Genomic DNA, 21,504 nt, shown 5'->3' on the forward strand with positions numbered 1-21,504 from the left:
ATAAAATATAAAACATAGTAATAACATCTTCTAGATTTCAACTAGTCATGTTATGTATGTATTTTTTAACATCACAATTTAAAGGTAAATTAAAATAAATTTTTAAAACATTAAATTAAAAATATTAATTACTATTTAAAAAGATAAATTTTAAAAAAGATGAAAGAGGATATCAATTAAAAATAAAAAATAATCAAAATTAAAAAAAGAATCAAACCCATATGATTGGCCAATGATCAAAAAGCCCAAATATGCATGGGCTAGAAGCCCAACCAATGCCTCTTAAAAATAATTATTTTTTTAATAAATTGTTTGCTTTAGGATTTTTTTTTTTAAAAAAAATCAAATGATAGGTAGGTTATTTTTACCGCTAATGACTTGTTATCTTTTGCACTCCCCTTCTAATAACCGGAAAATCATAGTCGAAGTTTTGGGATAAAAAAAAATGAATTTTCAACTTGTTTTTATTTGAAAATATCTAAAACGCATATTGAAACCTTAAAAAATTTATTTTCAACCCCAAAACCGGCTCTAATCTTTCTAAAAAATAAAAATTTAACAAATAAAAAAAATTAAGAATCCTAATCTACTCTTTCAAGCATTATTTTTACGTAAAAACACATCCATTGAACTTATCTTTTAAATATGAATTTATAAATACCAAAATTAAAATTATTGATAGTTGTAATTTGGCTATCAAAGAACTCTCTTCCTTGTATTTTTAAATGATTTTTACTTTTTTATCTTAAGATCTACGAATCTAACATAAATAAAATAAAGTTAAAGTTTAGGATCTAAAAATTAAAAAACCGAGTAAATTAAGGGTTTATCTAGTATCATTCATGTTTTGTTTGGATGTATATCCAGTAAAATCTTCGTTTCTCATTTTAAGCAATTTAGAAAAAAAAAACTTGGTTTTTCTTTTATGTGCGAAAGAATTTGGAAACAGATTAAAAATCTCCTTCAAAAAATGTAATGAAAACCAGACATGAAGGAGAACCCATGTGCTTTGAACAGACAAGAAACCTTTGCATGTGTGCTTGCTCCAAGTTTAAAAAGTAAGTTTGGAGCAAGTGGTGACCATTCGCAGATATTTCAATTTGGACAAACAATTTAAATTGTATCGAAACAATTTTTTTATATTTGAACTCTTAAAAACTCTCAATTAAATATTTCCACCATCCGAATTATATACTTTTTTAAGAATCGACATCATTTTATAGATCTTAATACAGGTCATTATTAAAAAATAAATATAATTTAGATGTAAAATTAATACCATCCTAATAGTTTTGGAATATATTTCCAGACAGCAGTCAAATAATACCATAAAGATCGTTTTCAAATCTGTTGAGCAATTTGATTATATTAGTTGCTACAATAAATTTACAGCCAAGCCCATTAAAATATATCAATTAATTATTAAAGAAATATTATGCGGATGGGCAAGGCAAAGCGAGACACTGCATTCTAGCCGCTCGAAACTCGAAAAATAAAAAAGAAGAAAAATACGGGATGCAGTCCGTTAGGCCGAACCTAGACAACTTAGGTGGTTCTATTTGGGCCAAGACACAAACGTTTGGGCATGTGGCCCAAAAGCCAACAAATTAATTAATTTTTTTAATAAAAAAACTCTGCGCCATCAATTGAGTGACTGGGTTTCTTGGAAAGAACGATGGAACTGACCCTTCGGCGTATCTTACCGAACTGCTGTTGCCTTCGAGAAGATCACATGATTGTTACACATGAAAAACTTATATTACTTCTGAACTAACATTCCCCCTTGACTTCTAATCATGAACTGTTACTGTTCGGAGATCCTTCCCTTTGACGGTGTCTTCCGTTTGTGTTTCGAACAAGCTTGCTCGAGGGCTCCCCTCCTTGTGCTTGGACGACAAGTCATTGTTAGTTTAGTGAATGAACCTCGTTTTTTTATTTTTTCAAGTGAATAATAGAATGTGGTAGATGCTGTTCTGTTTGAAAATAAATTAAAATTATATTTATTTTTTATTTTTTAAATTTTATTTTTAATATCAGTATATTAAAAATATTTTAAAAAAATTTAATTTAAAACAAAAAAATAATTCAAATTTTTATGAAAAGCAGACAAGTACTAATAGAACAAAAAGAATAACAAACATTGCTAAATGTTGAAAACTTGTCTTAACTAATTAAACTTGTTGTTTGAAAATGTGGTTGAACTATGTTGTTTTAAAATTTTTAATATTTTAGTTTTAAATTAATATTTTTTTGGTGATTTTTAATGATTTTGATGTACTGATATCAAAAATAAAAAAAATATTATTTTGATATTTTTTTAAAAAAAACTTTAGAAAACATTTTATACTAAATTTCCAAGCACTATCTAAAAAATGGTGGACTGTTCATAGTAGACATGTAAGTTGAAGAGAGGAGAGGCAAGGGCTTGCAATTTTGAATATTTCTTTCCCAGATGACCTGCAATAAAAACTTTTCTCCCACGCTCGTGGATGCATGTATAACCGAATCATATAAAATTATTATACAGTGAAAATGTTTTTTTTATATATAATAATATTCTTTAAACTAGCGAAGTGGAAATGCAAATATTTACTATTATTATTATTCTTTTGATTTCGTTTTGAAAATCCCTGTCCTTACTTTGGAGTGGATTCTAATTAAATTAGAACATAAAATAAAGGGATTCTTGACCAGACTGTTTACCTTAAAATATAACTGGGATTGACCATTTATTGAATTAATATCCAATTATTTACTACTATTATTTTTTTTAATCAAAATTTAAAAAATCCATTTATTTATTAACAAATATATTTTTTAATAATCTGTAGCAAGGTCCTGTGTATCAGCCAAAGTCACAGCCTTCAAGTTTGAATCTATAATTTTTAATCCATTGCTAAAGTAGGGCAGGCAGGGAAGTTTCTTCGCATTTCTTGCATTGACCGGATCCCTCCAAAAACGTTAAAATCGTACGGAAGGCGAAGACTTGTAGTCTTCTAGCTCGATCTTCCAATTACTTGAGCCCTCAAAACTCTTCTGGAAATTCAGACCATGAGCTTATTGACATGGACTAGAGAGTTTTTCCACGAAAGAGGAGATGCAGCCTTTGTTTAATAGTCAATAAACAAAGGAATGACTCGTATAATGTATCCATAAAAAGAGGGATGGGAGGGAAGCTTTTCTTTTTTTTCAATGATATTCGAATTAAAAAAAATCTAAAGCATGCAAGAAAAGTACAATTTATTAACAGTATTTAAAAGGCATGGGAAAGTAGTGTAGCTTTTCCCAATGTCTTTTATGTATCAATGTTTCACTGTATATTGTACAGTATATAATGAAACTCTGAATTGTTTTTGTTTTATGTCTTTATGAGTTTTTTTTTTTTACTTTTTTCTTTGTGTTTTTTTTTAATGATTTTTTTTGTTTAATTTAGTTTGTTAATGTGAATTTTTTTTATTTAGTTATCAAACTTTCATGACACAGATCTTGGGTTTGACGGGTTAACCTAGTTTGACGAGTTAAGCCAAAAATTTTTTGCTTCTTTTCTTTTTAATCAATTTTTTTTTCGTTTAGTTTAGTTTGTTAATGTTAAATTTCTTTCTATTTAATTATCAGACTTTCATGACACGTATCCTGGGCCTGACGGGTTAACCCAGTTAATTCTGGGTTAACCTGTCAATTTTTTTTTCTATTCGGTTTTTTTTCTTTTTAATTAATCTATTTAATTATTATACTTTTATGACACGACCTTATAGCCAAACCCACATCCAAGGCTCTTGGGTCCAGTGTTGCAGCCAGACTCACTTAAACTTGAGTCATGTAAATTTAATATTATTATTAATATTATAAATATTATTCTTGGATCAAGCGTTTCAGCTAGACCCAAGGCTCTTGGGTATATCTTTGCAGAAAGACCTAACACTCTTAAATCTTAGCTTTTTATAAAAGAAAAAAAAAAATAAACCCGTGACGTATGCTTTTGTTTTTTTTTCTTTTCCTTTTTCAACTTTGTACTGTGGACTGCACCGTGCAGTCCACAGTGAAAAAGCTGATGCCTTTAGTTTTTTTTTTTGTCTATAGTTTCTTAATATTAAATTTCTTCTGTTTAATTATCAGATTTTCATGACACGGATCCCGGGTTTGACGGGTTAACCTGGTTTGATGGGTTAACCCAGTTGATTCAGATTTTTTTTATTTTTCTTCATTAGTTTTTTTTCTTCCTGTAAGTTTTTTTCTCTTTGCTTTTTCCTTTTTAATTATTTTTTTTTATTTTAGTTCATTAATATTAAATCTTTTTTCTATTTAGTTATCACACTTCCATGACACGAATCTCAGGTTTGACGGGTTAACCTAGTTGATTCAGATTTTTTTTCTTTTTCCTCATTAGTAAAAGGCTGATGCCTTTCGTTTGTTTTTGTTTTTTTTCCTTTTTAATTAATTTTTTTCGTTTAATTTAGTTTGTTAATGTTCAATTTTTTTTCTATTTAGTTATCAAACTTTCATGACACGGATCCCGGATTTGACGGGTTAGCCCAGTTAATTCTGGGTTAACCAGTAAATTTTTTTTTCTATTTAGTTATCAAACTTTCAGGACACGAATCCAAGGTTTGACGGGTTAACCCAGTTAATTCAGATTTTTTTTCTTTTTTTTCATTAGTTTTTTTTTCTATTGGTTTTTTTTTCTTTTTAATTAATCTATTTAATTATCACACTTTTATGACACAACCTTGCAGCCAGACCCACTTAAACTTGAGTCATGCAAGTTTAATGTTATTATTAATATTATAAATATTACTCTTGACTCAGGCGCAACAACTTAACCTAAGACTCTTGGGTATAGCTTTGCAGAAAGATCTAACACTTTTAGATCTTAGCTTTTTTTAATATTTTTTATGCAAAAAAAAAAAAACTAACCCGCTGTATCACGCGGGTCATGTAACTAGTTTGCCTTGATATTCCGTGGATTCTAATAATAAATTTATAATTTTGCCCTTAAAGAAATACAAAGGGTACAATAGTCTTTATACTTAGTTCATTTGTTATTCTAGAATTGTTTAGGGGTATTTTGGTCTTCTCTATTTTCCAACCAATTCACATCGAGTTAGCTCTTATGCGATTTAACTTCTTACAACTTTTTTGAATAGTTAAATCACTATAATACCCTTAAAAGCACAACAACACTTAACTTGAGTTAAATTGTTAATTTTTTTAAAAACAAATCTTACTCTTCGAAACACGATGTCATTACTCTATTGCCTTAAAAATCAAAACTTTTAAAGCTTGACTTACGGGGCTTATTTGTAATCTTATATTGGTTTTTTCATTATAATCATTTGGTCTTAGGGGCGATTTGGTATTTTAATTAATATCAATATTAATTAAATAAAAGCTATTTCCTTTTTTTCTTCAACTTCATCATTTAATGTTGAATTGATTGGGAAATAAATTTCATGGGTGATTTTATTATGCTTTTTATAGGGTTATCACGGTATAAAACAAACTTTTATTTTAGGTTTAATGCTCGAAATTGAGAGCATCTATTTTTTTTATCATATAATTAAGTAAAAATTATTTTAAAAAACATAGTTATTAAACATAATTGAGTTCATAAACCGAGTTGCGGGGTGACCAATGTCATTTAATATGCTGTCATCTCAATACTTAAAAAAACATTTTCATTTTGATGTTTTTTTTTATAAGTTAAGCCCTAATTTTATACGTCATTTAGCCATTTAGGTTGCCTTCAAACCCATGAAATCATCTGATTTATGTCAGGCCGACTCTAATGCAGTTTAATTAGAAACTTGTGCTGGGTAAGGAGCCTAGTTGAGAGGTTTTAAGATTTACCCGCTTACCTGAGTTTAATGACATTGCCAAAGAACCACCTACACTTTTAATATTCTTTTTTACATTTAAAATAATTTGGTTTGGCCCGCGGCGATGCACAAGCCAATGAACTAGTTATAAACTAAATTAGAGAAGAAAGTTTTTTTTATAAATTAATGAAGTAAGTTTAGTTAAGGTAATTAGTTTTCTAGCGCGTGCTACGTTGCAGATTGAATAAAAAAAATGTTGAAGGTCCAAGAAGCTATTTAACATTGTTATTAAACTCGACCCAACGGTCAATTTTGAATTCTTTCCGGCCTGACTTATTGCCTAATTCAATGGACTTGATGAGTCTTCAATAGATGTTTCTTAAAACAAATATCATCTTGAATATTTATTCTTTTTTAAAATTCACTCTATTAGGTTTAGTTAAAGGTATTAAATCTGATATGGTTTGATACCCAATCTAAGTATGAATTCATGGGTCAAACAAGTTAATTAAAGTTGATCCGGATCAATCCAAAACAAGATCATTTCAATATATTTTAAAAAAACTTAAAACAACATCGTTTTGAATTTCTTTAAGGAAAAACTACATGAGCATCATATAGTTTAGTCGTTTTTTCTCACCTTGTCTTAATTCTTTAAAAAATTATAGAAAACATCATGAACTTTAGATATTCATAACACTTTACATGGCACCAAAAAAATCAACAAAAAAGATTTATTTATTTACAAGATTGCCATTATATTTTATTTAATGACTAAGAAACTTTGGTGCATTAAAATAACAGAAATTGCCACTGAACTACCATCTTTATTAACATCTCCCAATTAAACCAACTCAGTCTCCTCCATTAACCCAAATATCTCTTAATTACATTGTCTCCATCTCTCACACAAGTCTCGAACCACCATCTTCAATAACACACCCTTAATCTCTATCAAAGTCCATTCAATTTTTCATTTTCATCAAAACATCACAACCTATCTACCATAACTAGCCTCTTTCCCCGCTATTCATATCGCAATCACAAATACCCTAATAGACTTTCATATACACTCTGGCCTTAAAAGAAAAGCAATAGTCTCCCTCACTAACAATCCAAAACAGCCTTCATCAAAACAAAAATCCAAAATCTTCAACATCACCTATTTTCTCATAACAATAAAGACAACAACATAACCCCTCACAAGACACCTCATTAATAGCTCCCATATTATTTTCATTGATCGTAATCTAAATTTCCCTTTCCTAGCTAAGAACTCACTTGAAATGTCCATACACAACCACCTCCTTTCAACTTACAACAGTCACCTTCGACCACCGTAGTCTACATCATCCCTTCTCATCTCTCTCATATGAACAGGAGCCTGACAGCCTCCACAATCCTCATTGCAACAAGTTGATCACAATCCACAATGTCACCATCAAAATCCCACAAACATCACTCCACTTAAACAAAATCAAAGGGGTATTTCTTCAAACTTCTCAAACCCTCAATCCTCAAGCAGCCTTTTAAAATCATACCACTATTTCTCCAACAATTCTTCCTTATTTTTGGCATCTTTGGTTTGCGTGGTGGCGGAGTGGCAGAGTTTAAGGTCAAAGTAAATGGAATTGAAGGCGGCAACAAGATCGGAAGAGAAGGTTTTGACTTCAAAATGGAGGTCAGTGGAGAATCATCAAGGTAAAGAGGGATGTCGATGTTTTATGAGGCGGGGTTGTGTGATTTATTTACGAGGATGATGCATAAGAGATGACCAACATATTTTTTCAAACCCTAATAAATTATTTTAAGGTAGTTTGTTCTTTTCATCTAAATTAAAAAATTATGTTGATTAAGGATGTAAGCTGTAATTTTTGAAATAATAGAGGTAAAATGAAAAAATAATTATGCTAAAGTATGACTAGGGTACTTTTCCTTTGTTTCTTTTTTTAAAAAAAGTCAAACTAAATTTCAACTAGGCCGAGAGTCGACTCGTTTGGTTGATCAGGTCATACCAAGTTAACTTCCACCCGATTTAATTTGAAACCTTGCCTAAATCATGAGCTAGTTTGACAGGTTTATCGAGTTGATCAACAGTCCGGGTTGGTTTAATAATACTAGTTTTTGTACATGAAAAAGGGTTCTGCGAGACTTCCATCACGATCCACAAAAATTCTACTCTCTTTCTTGTGAGGGTGTATTTGGGAGTACGGTTGAATAATGCTTCTAAATTTTTTTGAAGTTTTTTACTTTAAATTAATATTTTTGGTGATTTTGAATTGTTTTGATGCGCTGTTGTTAAAAATAAAAAAAATATTATTTTAATATTTTTTTAAATAAAAAAATATTATTTTAATATTTTTTCAAATAAATTTTTTTTTGAAAAACAACTTCTAAGATGCTCCAAAGTTAATAAATAAATAAAACTAAATCCTAGGATATCTTGCATTTTAGCTGCTTCTCGTTAAGTAATAATAAAGAAATAAATTAAGTTGACTTCAAGAAAGCGCACCTACTGAAAGCGAAGACATTTTCAGCAGTACTGGAAACACCGGGGAGCTTTCCCTTTCCACCCATACAGTGTGTTCATTGACCATAGGCTTCTGGTCCTGACGTGTGAGGTAGCCGCCACAGTTTTCTCTCCTTCACTATAAAATCTCGGCCAATGCCTCTTCAACTCAACAAGTCTATAATCCTTGCCTCCTCCTGTCTGAGTTCTTGACCTCAGACTTTCTTTAGTTGCTGTCTTTCATCTTCAATCTTCTCTGATCAGATCCCTCAAAGCTATAAAAATGATGGTGAGAATCAATTCTCTCTCTATATTCTCTGTTAGTGCCTAGCTATGAGATTAAGATGCATGTCGTGCATGAAAGAATGAGTCAAGCTTTCTTTTCTTGCTTTTCTTCTAGTTTCTTGATTATATAAGAGAATTTACATGAACTTGTAATTTGTTGCAGAAAGCTGTGTTGAAATTGGATTTACACGATGACAAAGACAAGAAAAAGGCTATGCGGAGAGTCTCTGGTCTTCCAGGTATTGATTTTTTTTTATGATCATTAAATTATAAATCAATAATATTATTGAAGTGTCTATGATTATTTTGTTTTTTTGTAAATTAAGTGTTTTGGGATGGAAATTTGCAGGGGTGGATTCAATATCCATGGACATGAAGGACAGGAAATTGACGGTGATTGGGGACATCGATGCAGTTTGCATAGTGGGCAAGTTGAGAAAGATTTGCCACACAGACATAATCTCAGTAGGTCCAGCAAAAGAGCCTGAAAAGAAGAAAGAAGAGCCGAAGAAGGTAGAGCCGAAGAAGCCAGAAGACGATAAGAAAGATAAAGATGCTGTGGCTGCGTGGGTGAAGGCTTATCAGGCCTATAATCCTTATTTGACCACGCATTATAACGTTAGAAGTGTCGAGGAGGATCCTAATGCTTGTGTCATTTCTTAATTTTTTTGATTATATGCTTAAACAAATCACTTCTGAAAGCATAATACACAATTTCATTAAGCTTCATTCAGTATGTTTGTTTGTTTGTCTTTGAAATATATATATTAAATCCCATATGAGATTAAGTCCAATGCATTATATTAAAATCCAATTATTTACTACTATTATTTTTTTAATCAAAATTTAAAAAATCCATTTATTTATTAACAAATATATTTTTGAATAATCTGAAACAAGGTCCTGTGTATCAGCCAAAGTCACAGCCTACAAGTTTGAATCTGTAATTTGTAATCCATTGCTAAAGTAGGGCAGGCAGGGAAGTTTCTTTGCATTGACTGGATCCCTCCAAAAACGTTAAAATCAGAGAAAAAAAGGAACAGGAAGGCGAAGACTTGGAGTCTTCTAGCTCGATCTTCCAATTACTTGAGCCCTCAAAACTCTTCTGGAAATTCAGACCATGAGCTTATTGACATGGACTCGAGAGTTTTTCCACGAAAGAGGAGATGCAGCCTTTGTTTAATAGTCAACAAACAAAGGAATAACTCATTTAATGTATCCATAAAAAGAGGGATGGGAGGGAAGCTTTTCTTTTTTTCAATGATATTCGAATTAAAAAAAAACTAAAACATGTGAGAAAAGTACAATTTATTTGCCTTGATATACCGTGGTTTCTAATAATAAATTTATAATTTTGCCTTTAAAGAAACACAAAGGGTACAATAGTTTTTATACTTAGTTAATTTGTTATTTTAGAATTGTTTAGGGGTATTTTGATCTTCTCTATTTTCCAACCTATTCAAATCGAGTTAGCTCTTATGCTATTTAATTTTTTACAACTTTTTTGCATAGCTAAATCACTATAATACCCTTAAAAGCAAAACAACACTTAACTTGAGTCAAGTTGTTAATTTTTTAAAAAAACAAATCTTACTCTTCAAAACACGATGTCATTATTCTATTGCCTTAAAAATCAAAACTTTTAAAGCTTGACTTAAAGGGTTTATTTGTAATCTCATATTGGTTTTTTCATTATAATCATTTGGTCTTAGGGGCGATTTGATATTTTTAATTAATATCAATATTAATTAAATAAAAGCTATTTCTTTTTTTTCTTCAACTTCATCATTTAATGTTGAATTGATTGGGAAATAAACTTCATGGGTGATTTGATTCTACTTTGTATAGGGTTATCACGGTATAAAACATACTTTTATTTTAGGTTTAATGCTCGAAATTGAGAGCATCTATTTTTTTTATCATATAATTAAGTAAAAATTATTTTAAAAAACATAGTTATTAAACATAATTGAGTTCATAAACCGAGTTGCGGGATGACCAAGGTCATTTAATATCCTGTCATCTCAATACTTAAAAAAATATTTTTATTTTGATGTTTTTTTTATAAGTTAAGCCCTAATTTTATACGTCATTTAGCCATTTAGGTTGCCTTCAAACCTATGAAATCATCTGATTTATGTCGGGCCGACTCTAATGCAGTTTAATTAGAAACTTGTGCTGGGTAAGGAGCCTAGTTGAGAGATTTTAAGATTTACCCGCTTACCTGAGTTTAATGACATTGCCAAAGAACCACCTACACTTTTAATATTCTTTTTTACATTTAAAATAATTTGGTTTGGCCCGCGGCGATGCACAAGCCAATGAACTAGTTATAAACTAAATTAGAGAAGAAAGTTTTTTTTATAAATTAATGAAGTAAGTTTAGTTAAGGTAATTAGTTTTCTAGCGCGTGCTACGTTGCAGATTGAATAAAAAAAATGTTGAAGGTCCAAGAAGCTATTTAACATTGTTATTAAACTCGACCCAACGGTCAATTTTGAATTCTTCCGGCCTGACTTATTGCCTAATTCAATGGACTTGATGCGTCTTCAATAGATGTTTCTTAAAACAAATATCATCTTGAATATTTATTCTTTTTTAAAATTAACTCTATTAGTTTTAGTTAAAGGTATTAAATCTGATATGGTTAGATACCCAATCTAAGCATGAAGTCATGGGTTAATCAAGTTAATTAATGTTGATCCGGATCAATCCAAAACAACATCATTTCAATATATTTTAAAAAAACTTAAAACAACATCGTTTTGAATTTCTTTAAGGAAAAACTACACGAGCATCATATAGTTTAGTCGTTTTTTCTCACCTTGCCTTAATTCTTTAAAAAATTATAGAAAACATCATGAACTTTAAATATTCATAACACTTTCAATGGCACCAAAAAAATCAACAAAAAAGATTTATTTATTTACAAGATTACCATTATATTTTATTTAATGACTGAGAAACTTTGGTGCATTAAAATAACAGAAATTGCCATTGAACTACCATCTTTATTAACATCTTCTAATTAAACCAACTCAGTCTTCTCCACTAACCCAAATATCTCCTAATTACAGTGTCTCCATCTCTCACACAAGTCTCGAACCACCATCTTCAATAACACACCCTTAATCTCTATCAAAACCCATTCAATTTTTCATTTTCATCAAAACATCACAACCTATCTACCATAACTAGCCTCTTTCCCCGCTATTCATATCGCAATCACAAAAACCCTTATAGACTTTCATATACACTCAGGCCTTAAAAGAAAAGCAATGGTCTCCCTCACTAACAATCCAAAACAGCCTCCATCAAAACAAAAATCCAAAATCTTCAACATCACTTATTTTCTCATAACAATAAAGACAACAACATAACCTCTCACAAGACACCTCATTAATAGCTCCCATATTATTTTCATTGATCGTAATCTAAATTTCCCTTTCCTAGCTAAGAACTCACTTGAAATGTCCATACCCAACCACCTCCTTTCAACTTACAATAGTCACCTTCGACCATAGTAGTCTACATCATCCCTTCTCATCTCTCTCATATGAACAGGAGCCTGACAGCCTACACAATCCTCATTGCAACAAGTTGATCACATCCCACATTATCACAATCAAAATCCCACAAACATCACTTTACTTAAACAAAATCAAAGGGGTATTTCTTCAAACTCCTCAAACCCTCAATCCTCAAGCAGCCTCTTAAAATCATATCTCTATTTCTCCAACAATTCTTCCTTAATTTTGGCATCTTTAGTTTGTGTGGTGGCAGAGTGCCAGAGATTAAGGCCAAAGTAAATGGAATTAAAGGCGAAAACAAGATCGAAAGAGAAGGTTTTGACTTCAAAATGAAGGTCAGTAGAAAATCATCAAGGTGAAGAGGGAGGTCGATGTTTTATAAAGTCGAGTTGTGTGGTTTATTTATAAGGATGATATATAAGAGATGACCAACATATTTTTTTCAAACCCTAATAAATTATTTTAAGGTAGTTTGTTCTTTTAATCTAAATTGAAAAATTATTATTAGCAGACAAATTGATAAGTATCAATGCGAGAAATACTCATTGGTCAAGGAAAAAAAAATGCTCGAGTCAGGTAGAAAATGATTTATGTTTGTAACGTTGATAAACCGGCTAAAAAAAGGGGTGCGGATGGGCAAGGCAAAGCGAGACACTGCATTATAACCGCTCGAAACTCGAAAAATAAAAAAGAAGAAAAATACGGGATGCAATCCGTTAGGCCGAACCTAGACAACTTAGGTGGTTCTATTTGGGCCAAGACACAAACGTTTGGGCTTGTGGCCCAAAAGCCAACAAATTAATTAATTTTTTTTAATAAAAAAACTATGCACCGTAATTGAGTGACTGGGTTTCTTGGAAAGAACGATGGCACTGACCCTTCGGCGTATCTTACCGAACTGCTGTTGCCTTCGAGACGATCACATGATTGTTACACGTGAAAAATTTATGTTACTTCTGAACTAACATTCCCCCTTGACTTCTAATCATGAAGTGTTACTGTTCGGAGATCCTTCCCTTTGACGGTGTCTCCCGTTTGTGTTTCGAACAAGCTTGCTCGAGGGCTCCCCTCCTTGTGCTTGCACGACAAGCCCTTGTTAGTTTAGCGAATCGACCTCGTTTTTTATTTTACCAAGTAGATGTTTAGATTTCAGTAAATATTGTTTTTTAAAATATTTTATTGTTAAAAATAAATTAAAATTATATATATTTTTTTATTTTATAAATTTTATTTTAATATCAGCACATCAAAACTATCCAAAAATAATAAAAAAATTAATTTAAAGTAAAAATATCATTCAAATTTTCATGAAAAACTTGTTCATTCCCAAACAAGTACTAAGAGAACAAAAAAACAACAAACATTGCTTAAGTGTTGAAAACTTGTCTTAACTAATTAAAGTTGTTTGAAAATATGATTGCGTGTTTTTTTAAAATTCTTAATTTTTTAGTTTTAAATTAATATTTTCTTAATGATTTTTGATGATTTTGATATACTGATATGATAAATAAAAAAAATAATATTTTAATATATTTTTAAATAAAAACAATTTTAAAAAACATCTTATACCAGATCCCAAACACTACCTAACAAAAAAAATGGTGGACTGTGCAATTTTGAATATTTCTTTCCCAGATGACCTGCAATAAAAACTTTTCTCTCCCGCTTGTGGATGTATGTATAACCGAGTCATATAAAATTATTATACAGTGAAATTGTTTTTTTTATATATAATAATATTCTTTAAACAAGCGAAGTGGAAATGCAAATATTTACTACTATTATTATTCTTTTGATTTCGTTTTGAAAATCCCTGTCCTTACTTTGGAGTAGATTCTTATTAAATTAGAACATAAAATAAAGGGATTCTTGACCAGACTGTTTACCTTCAAATATAACTGGGATTGACCATTTATTGAATTAAAATCCAATTATTTACTACTACTTTTTTATCAAAATTTAAAAAATCCATTTATTTATTAACAAGAAAAATATATATTTACTAAGCAAGAACTAACGATGTCCTGTGTATCAGCCAAAGTCACAGCCTTCAAGTTTGAATCTATAATTTTTAATCCATTGCTAAAGTAGGGCAGGCAGGGAAGTTTCTTCGCATTTCTTGCATTGACCGGATCCCTCCAAAAACGTTAAAATCGTACGGAAGGCGAAGACTTGAAGTCTTCTAGCTCGATCTTCCAATAACTTGAGCCCTCAAAACTCTTCTGGAAATTCAGACCATGAGCTTATTGACATGGACTAGAGAGTTTTTCCACGAAAGAGGAGATGCAGCCTTTGTTTAATAGTCAACAAACAAAGGAATGACTCGTATAATGTATCCATAATAAATCTCTTAAAGAGGGATGGGAGGGATGCTTTTTTTTTTTTTTCAATGATATTCAAATAAAAAAAATTCTAAAACATGTTAGAAAATTACTATTTATTTGCCTTGATTTTCCGTGGATGTAATGGTAAATTTACAATTTTACCCTTAAAGAAACATAAAGGGTGCAATAGTTTTTTTACTTGGTTCATTTATTATTCTAAAATTGTTTAGGGGCATCTCGATCTTCTTTATTTTCCAACCAATTCACCTCGGGTAAGCTCTGATGCGATTTAATTTCTTACAACTTTTTTGCGTAGTTAAATCACTATAATACCCTTTAAAGCAAAACAACACTTAACTTGGGTCGAGATTTTTTTTTTAAAAAAATCTCACTATTCAAAGCACGATGTCATTACTTTATTCCTTAAAAATCAAAATGTTTAAAGCTTGACTTAAGGGGCTTATTTGTAATCTCATATTGGTTTTTTCATTATAATCATTTAGTCTTAGGGGAAAATTTGGTATTTTAATTAATATCAATAATAATTAAATAAAAGTTATTTTATTTTTTTCTTCAACTTTGTCATTTAATGTTGAATTGATTGGAAAATAGACTTCATAAGTGATTTTATTATGCTTTGTATAGGGTTATCACGGTCTCAAACAAACTTTTATTTTAGGGTTGGTGCTCGAAACTGAGAGCATATATTTTTTTAAATCATATAATTAAGTAAAAAATATTTTAAAAAACATAGTTATTAAACGTAATTGAGTCCACGAACCGAGTTGTGGGGTGACCAAGGTCATTTAATATGCCGTCATCTCAATACTTCAAAAAAACATTTTTATTTTGATTTTTTTTATAAGCTAAGCCCTAATTTTACAGGTCATTGATGTTGCCTTTAAACCCATGAAATCATCTGATTTATATCGGGCCGACTCTAATGCAGTTTAATTAGAAACTTACGCTAGGTAAGGAGACAAGTTGCGAGGTTTTAAAATTTACTCACTTACCTTAGTTTAATGACGTTGCCAAAGAACCCCCTACACTCTTAATATTCTTTTTTTACATTTGAAATAATTTGGTTCGGCCTGCGGCGGTGCACAAGCCAATGAACTAGTTATAAACTAAATTAGAAAAGAAAGTTTTTTTAGAAATTAATGAAGTAAGTTTAGTTAAGGTACTTAGTTTTCTAGCGCATGCTATGTTGCAGATTGAATAAAAAAAATGTCCAAGGCCTAAGGAGCTATTTAACATTGTTATTAAACTCGACCCAACAATCAATCTTGAATTCTTCCAGCCCGACTCATTGCCTATTTTTTTAAAAAAAAATTAACTCTATGAAAGTTGCCCGGACTTGATTCAATGGACTTGATTAGTCTAAAGACAATCCAGACAACCAGTAAAAAATATGGTTTGATTTTAAAATAAATATTAAAGATGATATTTATTTTTTAATATTGAGACAACAATATATTAGATCAACTCGGGTTTTGCGGCTTAATTCACCAAACTCATGACCCATATCATGAACTTCATTGAGTTTAACAACTTTTTAAAAAAACTATTTATCACTTAATGATATGATAACAAAAATAGATGTCCACATAATTGAATATCAACCAAATATCAAGATGTTTGTTTGAGACTATGATAATCTCGTAGGAAGTAAACCGAAATAAATTATGAAGACCAATTCAAAATTAACCAAATATTGAAAGATAAAATTAAGAAAAAATTCAAAACAGATCCAATCAAAAGAAAAAATTTTGAAAAATTTAATTTTTAAAGAATAAAATTATTTGACATTGTTATTAAAAATGGATTCAACTAGTCAATCTTGAAACCTTTTGACCCGACTTCTTGCTTAACTCGGGTTTAAAATTAACCCTTGTAATAGTTGACTCTAATGACTCAATTGATTTGGCGGCTTCAAAGATAACTCGGATGACTGGTAAAAGTGTGGTTTGACTTTAAAAAGATTTCAAGATGATATTTTTTTAAAAAACATGTTAGGATGACAACATATTGGATTGATTCGAGCTTTGCGTCTTAACTCCTAAAACCCGCGACTTGAATTATGGACTCCATTGAATAAAAAATCTATTTTAAAACTATTTTTTATTTATTGATATTATAACAAAAAATTAAGCACCAATCAAATGTTAGGATATTTGTCTGAGACTACAATAACCTTATAGAAAGAAAACCAAAATAAATTATGATAACCAACTCAAAACTAAAAAATTATTGAAGGATAAAATAAAAATAAAAAAATTTAGAAGGTAGAATTAAAAAAACAATTGAGCTGCCTCGCTGTTTATATAAACAATAAACACCATAATCTTTTTTAGTTCATTTAGTAAAGAGAAAAATATAAATGTTGTGCAAGGAATACTATCCAATAAAATAAAGCTTGGATATAGTTTTATTTTTATATATTTAATTTGATTTATAATTGAATTTACTCTCCATTTATAATTTAAAACTCTAATTTTAAAACCGATCTCAAAAAAATATTTTATGATGAATACATCAATTGGAATATAAATGTTCTACTTAAGGCATGATTGATTAATAACTTAGTTTTAGTTAAAGGTATTAAATCTGATATGGTTCGATACCCGGTCTAAGTATGAAGTCATGGGTTAAACAAGTTAATTAAAGTTGACCCGGATCAATCCAAAACAACATCATTTTAATATATTAAAAAAAAAACTTAAAACAACATCATTTTGAATTTTTTAAAGAAAAACTACATGAATATCATATAGTTTAGTTGTTTTTTCTCACCTTGCCTTAATTCTTTAAAAAATTATAGAAAACATCATGAACTTTAAATATTCATAACACTTTACATGGCACCAAAAAAATCATAAAAAAAGGTATACTTATTTACAAGATTTCCATTATATTTTATTTAAAGACTAAGGAACCTTAATGCATTAAAATAACAGAAATTGTCACTGAACTACCATCTTCATTAACATCTCCCAATTAAACCAACTCAATCTCATTCATTAACCCAAATATCTCTCAATTTCAGTGTCTCCATCTCTCACACAAGTCTCGAACCACCATCTTCAATAACACACCCTTAATCTCTATCCAAACCCATTCAATTTTTCATTTTCATCAAAACATCACAATCTAGCTACCACAACTAGTCTCTTTCCCCATTATTCATATCGCAATCACAAAAACCCTTATAGACTTTCATAAACACTCAAACCTTAAAAGAAAACCAATAGTCTCCCTCACTAACAATCCAAAACAGCCTCCATCAAAACAAAAACCCAAAATATTCAACATCACTTATTTTCTCATAACAATAAAAACAAAAACATAACCCCTCACAAGACACCTCATTAATAACTCTCCTATTTTCATCGATCGCAATTCAAATTTCCCTTTTCTAGCCAAGAACTCACTTGAAATTTCCTTACACAACCATCTCCTTTCAACTTACAGCAGTCATCTTCGACCATAGTAGTCTACATCATCCCTTCTCATCTCTCTCATATGAACAAGAGCCTGACAGCCTACACATCCTCATTGCAACAAGTTGATCACATCCCACATTATCACTATCAAAATCCCACAAACATCACTTCACTTAAACAAAATCAAAAGGGTATTTCTTCAAACTCCTCAAACCCTCGATCCTTAAGCAGCCTCTTGAAATCATACCTCTATTTCTCCAACAATTCTTCCTTAATTTGGGATTTTTAGTTTGCGTGGTGATGGAGTGGCAGAGATTAAGGCCAAAGTAAATGGAATTGAAGGCGAAAACAAGATGAGAAAAGAGGGTTTTGACTTTGAAATGGAGGTTAGTGGAGAATCATCAAGGTGAAGATGGAGGTCAATGTTTTATGAGGTGGAGTTGTGTGGTTTATTTATGAGGATGATGTATAAGAGATGACCAACATATTTTTTTCAAACCCTAATTAATTATTTTAAGGTAGTTTGTTCTTTTCATCTAAATTGAAAAATTGTGTTGATTCATGATGTAAACTATGATTTTTTAAATAATAGAGGTAAAGTGAAAAAAAATAACTAAACTAAAGTATGACTAGGGTAGTTTTCCTCTCTTTCTTTCTTTTTTTTTTTTTTTTTAAAAATCAAACTAAATTTCAACTAGGCTGGGAGTTGACTCTCTTGGTTGATGAGGTCACACCGAGTCAACTTCCAACCGATTTAATTTGAAACCTTGCCTAAATCATGAGCTAGTTTGACTGGTTTATTGAGTTGATCCACAGGCCAAGTTCATTTAATAATACTAGTTTTTGTACATGAAAAATGGTTATGCAAGACTTCCATTATCATCACGAGCCACAAAAATTCTACTCTCTTCCATGTGATGGTGTATTTGGAAGTACGGTTGAATAACACTTCTAAATGTTTTTGAATTTTTTTATTTTAAATTAATGTTTTTGGTGTTTTTGAATTGTTTTGATGCGCTGTTGTTAAAAATAAATTTTAAAAATTAAAAAAAATTTATTTTAATATTTTTTCAAGTAAAACATAATTTAAAAAACAATTTCTAACATGCTCAAAAAAAAAAAAAAAAGAGTAAATCCTAGGATATCTTGCATTTTAGCAGCTTCTCGATAAGTAATAATAAATAAATAAAATAAGTTGACTTCAAGAAAGGGCACCTACTGAAAGCGTGAACATTTTCAGCAGTACTGGAAACACCGCGGAGCTTTCCCTTTCCGCCCATACAGTGTGTTCATTGACCATAGACTTCTGGTCCTGACGTGTGAGGTTGCCGCCACAGTTTTCTCTCCTTCACTATAAAATCTCGGCCAATGCCTCTTCAACTCAACAAGTCTATAATCTTTGCCTCCTCCTGTCTGAGTTCTTGACCTCAGACTTTCTTTAGTTGCTGTCTTTCATCTTCAATCTTCTCTGATCAGATCCCTCAAAGCTATAAAAATGATGGTGAGAATCAATTCTCTCTCTATATTCTCTGTTAATTAGTGCCTAGCTATGAGATTAAGATGCATGTCGCTCGTCAAAGAATGAGTCAAGCTTTCTTGTCTTGCTTTTCTTCTAGTTTCTTGATTATATAAGAGAATTTACATGAACTTGTAATTTGTTGCAGAAAGCTGTGTTGAAATTGGATTTACACGATGACAAAGACAAGAAAAAGGCTATGCGGAGAGTCTCTGGTCTTCCAGGTATTGATTTTTTTTTATGATCATTAAATTATAAATCAATAATATTATTGAAGTGTCTATGATTATTTTGTTTTTTTGTAAATTAAGTGTTTTGGGATGGAAATTTGCAGGGGTGGATTCAATATCCATGGACATGAAGGACAAGAAATTGACGGTGATTGGGGACATCGATGCAGTTTGCATAGTGGGCAAGTTGAGAAAGATTTGCCACACAGACATAATCTCAGTAGGTCCAGCAAAAGAGCCTGAAAAGAAGAAAGAAGAGCCGAAGAAGGTAGAGCCGAAGAAGCCAGAAGACGATAAGAAAGATAAAGATGCTGTGGCTGAGTTGGTGAAGGCCTATCAGGCCTATAATCCTTATGTGACCACGCATTATCACGTTAGAAGTGTCGAGGAGGATCCTAATGCTTGTGTCATTTCTTAATTTTTTTGATTAGATGCTTAAACAAATCACTTCTGAAAGCATAATACACAATTTCATTAAACTTCATTCAGTATGTTTGTTTGTTTGTTTGTTTGTTTTGAAATATATATATTAAATCCCATATGAGATTAAGTCCAAATGCATTATACTAAAAATTAATTAAAATCATTCATCCCATGTCATAATTATTAAGTCCTGTATGAGATTTATTCTAAGAGATTACGAGTTAAAAGGATTAACTTAATTTTAAAAAAATATATCAAAACATTATTATTTTATTATTTTTTATTAAAAATCAACAAATTCTCCACAAAATTAACCAAATTTTAGATCAATTAAGATTCTTAATAGAGTCAGATTAATTCTTTCTTATTAATTATAAAACTCCATTCAAAATATATTCTAAATCATCAATTTCCAAATTAATTTCATAAACCGGTTCGGTTTTCGTAACCATACCCTGTAATCCATGACAATAAAAAGCTATTGAATATTGTTACGACAAACCTTTCAACTTTAAAAACTCCAACAAGCAACCAGTCAATAATAACTTCTATGATAGCCACAATATCCCCAGTGGTCTAAAGTCCCCCATCACAGAACAATAATTCGGCCTTTCCTAATCCCCAGAGGCTCCACCAAGTAAGAGAAAAAAGCATACTTTAACTGTCATCTCTCCATGGCTACCTTCCAAGAATCTCCTCCACCACTACAGTCATGAACTGGGGATAGCAACCACCATCTCAGGCCTGTCAACCACGAATCTTGAGATGCCATACCACCCCTTGCATTTGTAACTTACGGTTTCAGAAACTAGACAATTTATTTATTAATTCTTTTATTTTTTTTAATCCATTTATAACTTAATTAATTAATTCTTTTATCAATTTCATGCTCTCTTTTAATTTACTTTGTTTTTAGAAAAATTAAAAGAGAAGTAGATAAAATGAGAAAATTGATGAGGAAAACAAACTACTAAATTGAAGATCATAAACACAAGTTAAGGATTGTTTAATTATTTCTTACACTAAATGAGTTAATAAATTAGTTTTAATAAACTCCAACGGGTTTTTTTTAATAATAATCAATAAGTCCAATTATAGTATACACAGGTCAATTCCTGTGTATGAAAAATCAAGGTCACTAATTTTTATTCAATAAGACAGATCGATGACGAGGAATCAAATCAAAAACCGCATTCCAATCCACTGTTTTACTGTTAAAAACAACTTGATTATGTATGAGCTAAATTCCCCAAGCTACTAAGACAAAAACGAGGCAGCTAGCCAAGACTTATTCCTCATCTTTCCGGTTGCGAGCGCCCGCCATTCTTACAATATAAGCTTGTCTTCGAGATAAACTCATATGTCTTGTTAGACGACATGTCAATCACACAATGAGGAATGGAAACAAGAAATATAAGCTTAATTAGA

General features: G+C 30.6%; 1 protein-coding gene across 4 annotated transcripts; it reads left to right on the plus strand.

Annotated features, from left to right (window-relative positions):
- Nucleotides 1–8,446: 8,446 nt before the first annotated feature.
- Nucleotides 8,447–20,137, plus strand: LOC18109086 (heavy metal-associated isoprenylated plant protein 39). 4 transcript variants are annotated; one of them, XM_052448794.1, is made up of 4 exons: nt 8,448–8,614; nt 8,774–8,849; nt 8,960–9,123; nt 19,937–20,137. In XM_052448794.1, the coding sequence occupies exons 1-4, from the start codon at nt 8,609–8,611 to the stop codon at nt 20,069–20,071; spliced, it is 381 nt and encodes a 126-aa protein (XP_052304754.1). In that variant the 5' UTR covers nt 8,448–8,608; the 3' UTR covers nt 20,072–20,137. The 4 variants fall into 4 exon arrangements, with proteins under 4 accessions (XP_006387357.1, XP_052304754.1, XP_052304752.1 ...); XM_052448793.1 differs by lacking the exons at nt 8,774–8,849; nt 8,960–9,123 and adding exons at nt 19,388–19,408; nt 19,572–19,647 and having other exon boundaries at nt 8,501–8,595; nt 19,758–20,137; XM_006387295.3 differs by lacking the exon at nt 19,937–20,137 and having other exon boundaries at nt 8,447–8,614; nt 8,960–9,339.
- The last annotated feature ends 1,367 nt before the right edge of the window (nt 20,138–21,504 follow it).

The sequence above is a fragment of the Populus trichocarpa genome, chromosome 17, assembly GCF_000002775.5.
Source record: "Populus trichocarpa isolate Nisqually-1 chromosome 17, P.trichocarpa_v4.1, whole genome shotgun sequence".
Lineage (NCBI taxonomy): Eukaryota > Viridiplantae > Streptophyta > Magnoliopsida > Malpighiales > Salicaceae > Populus > Populus trichocarpa.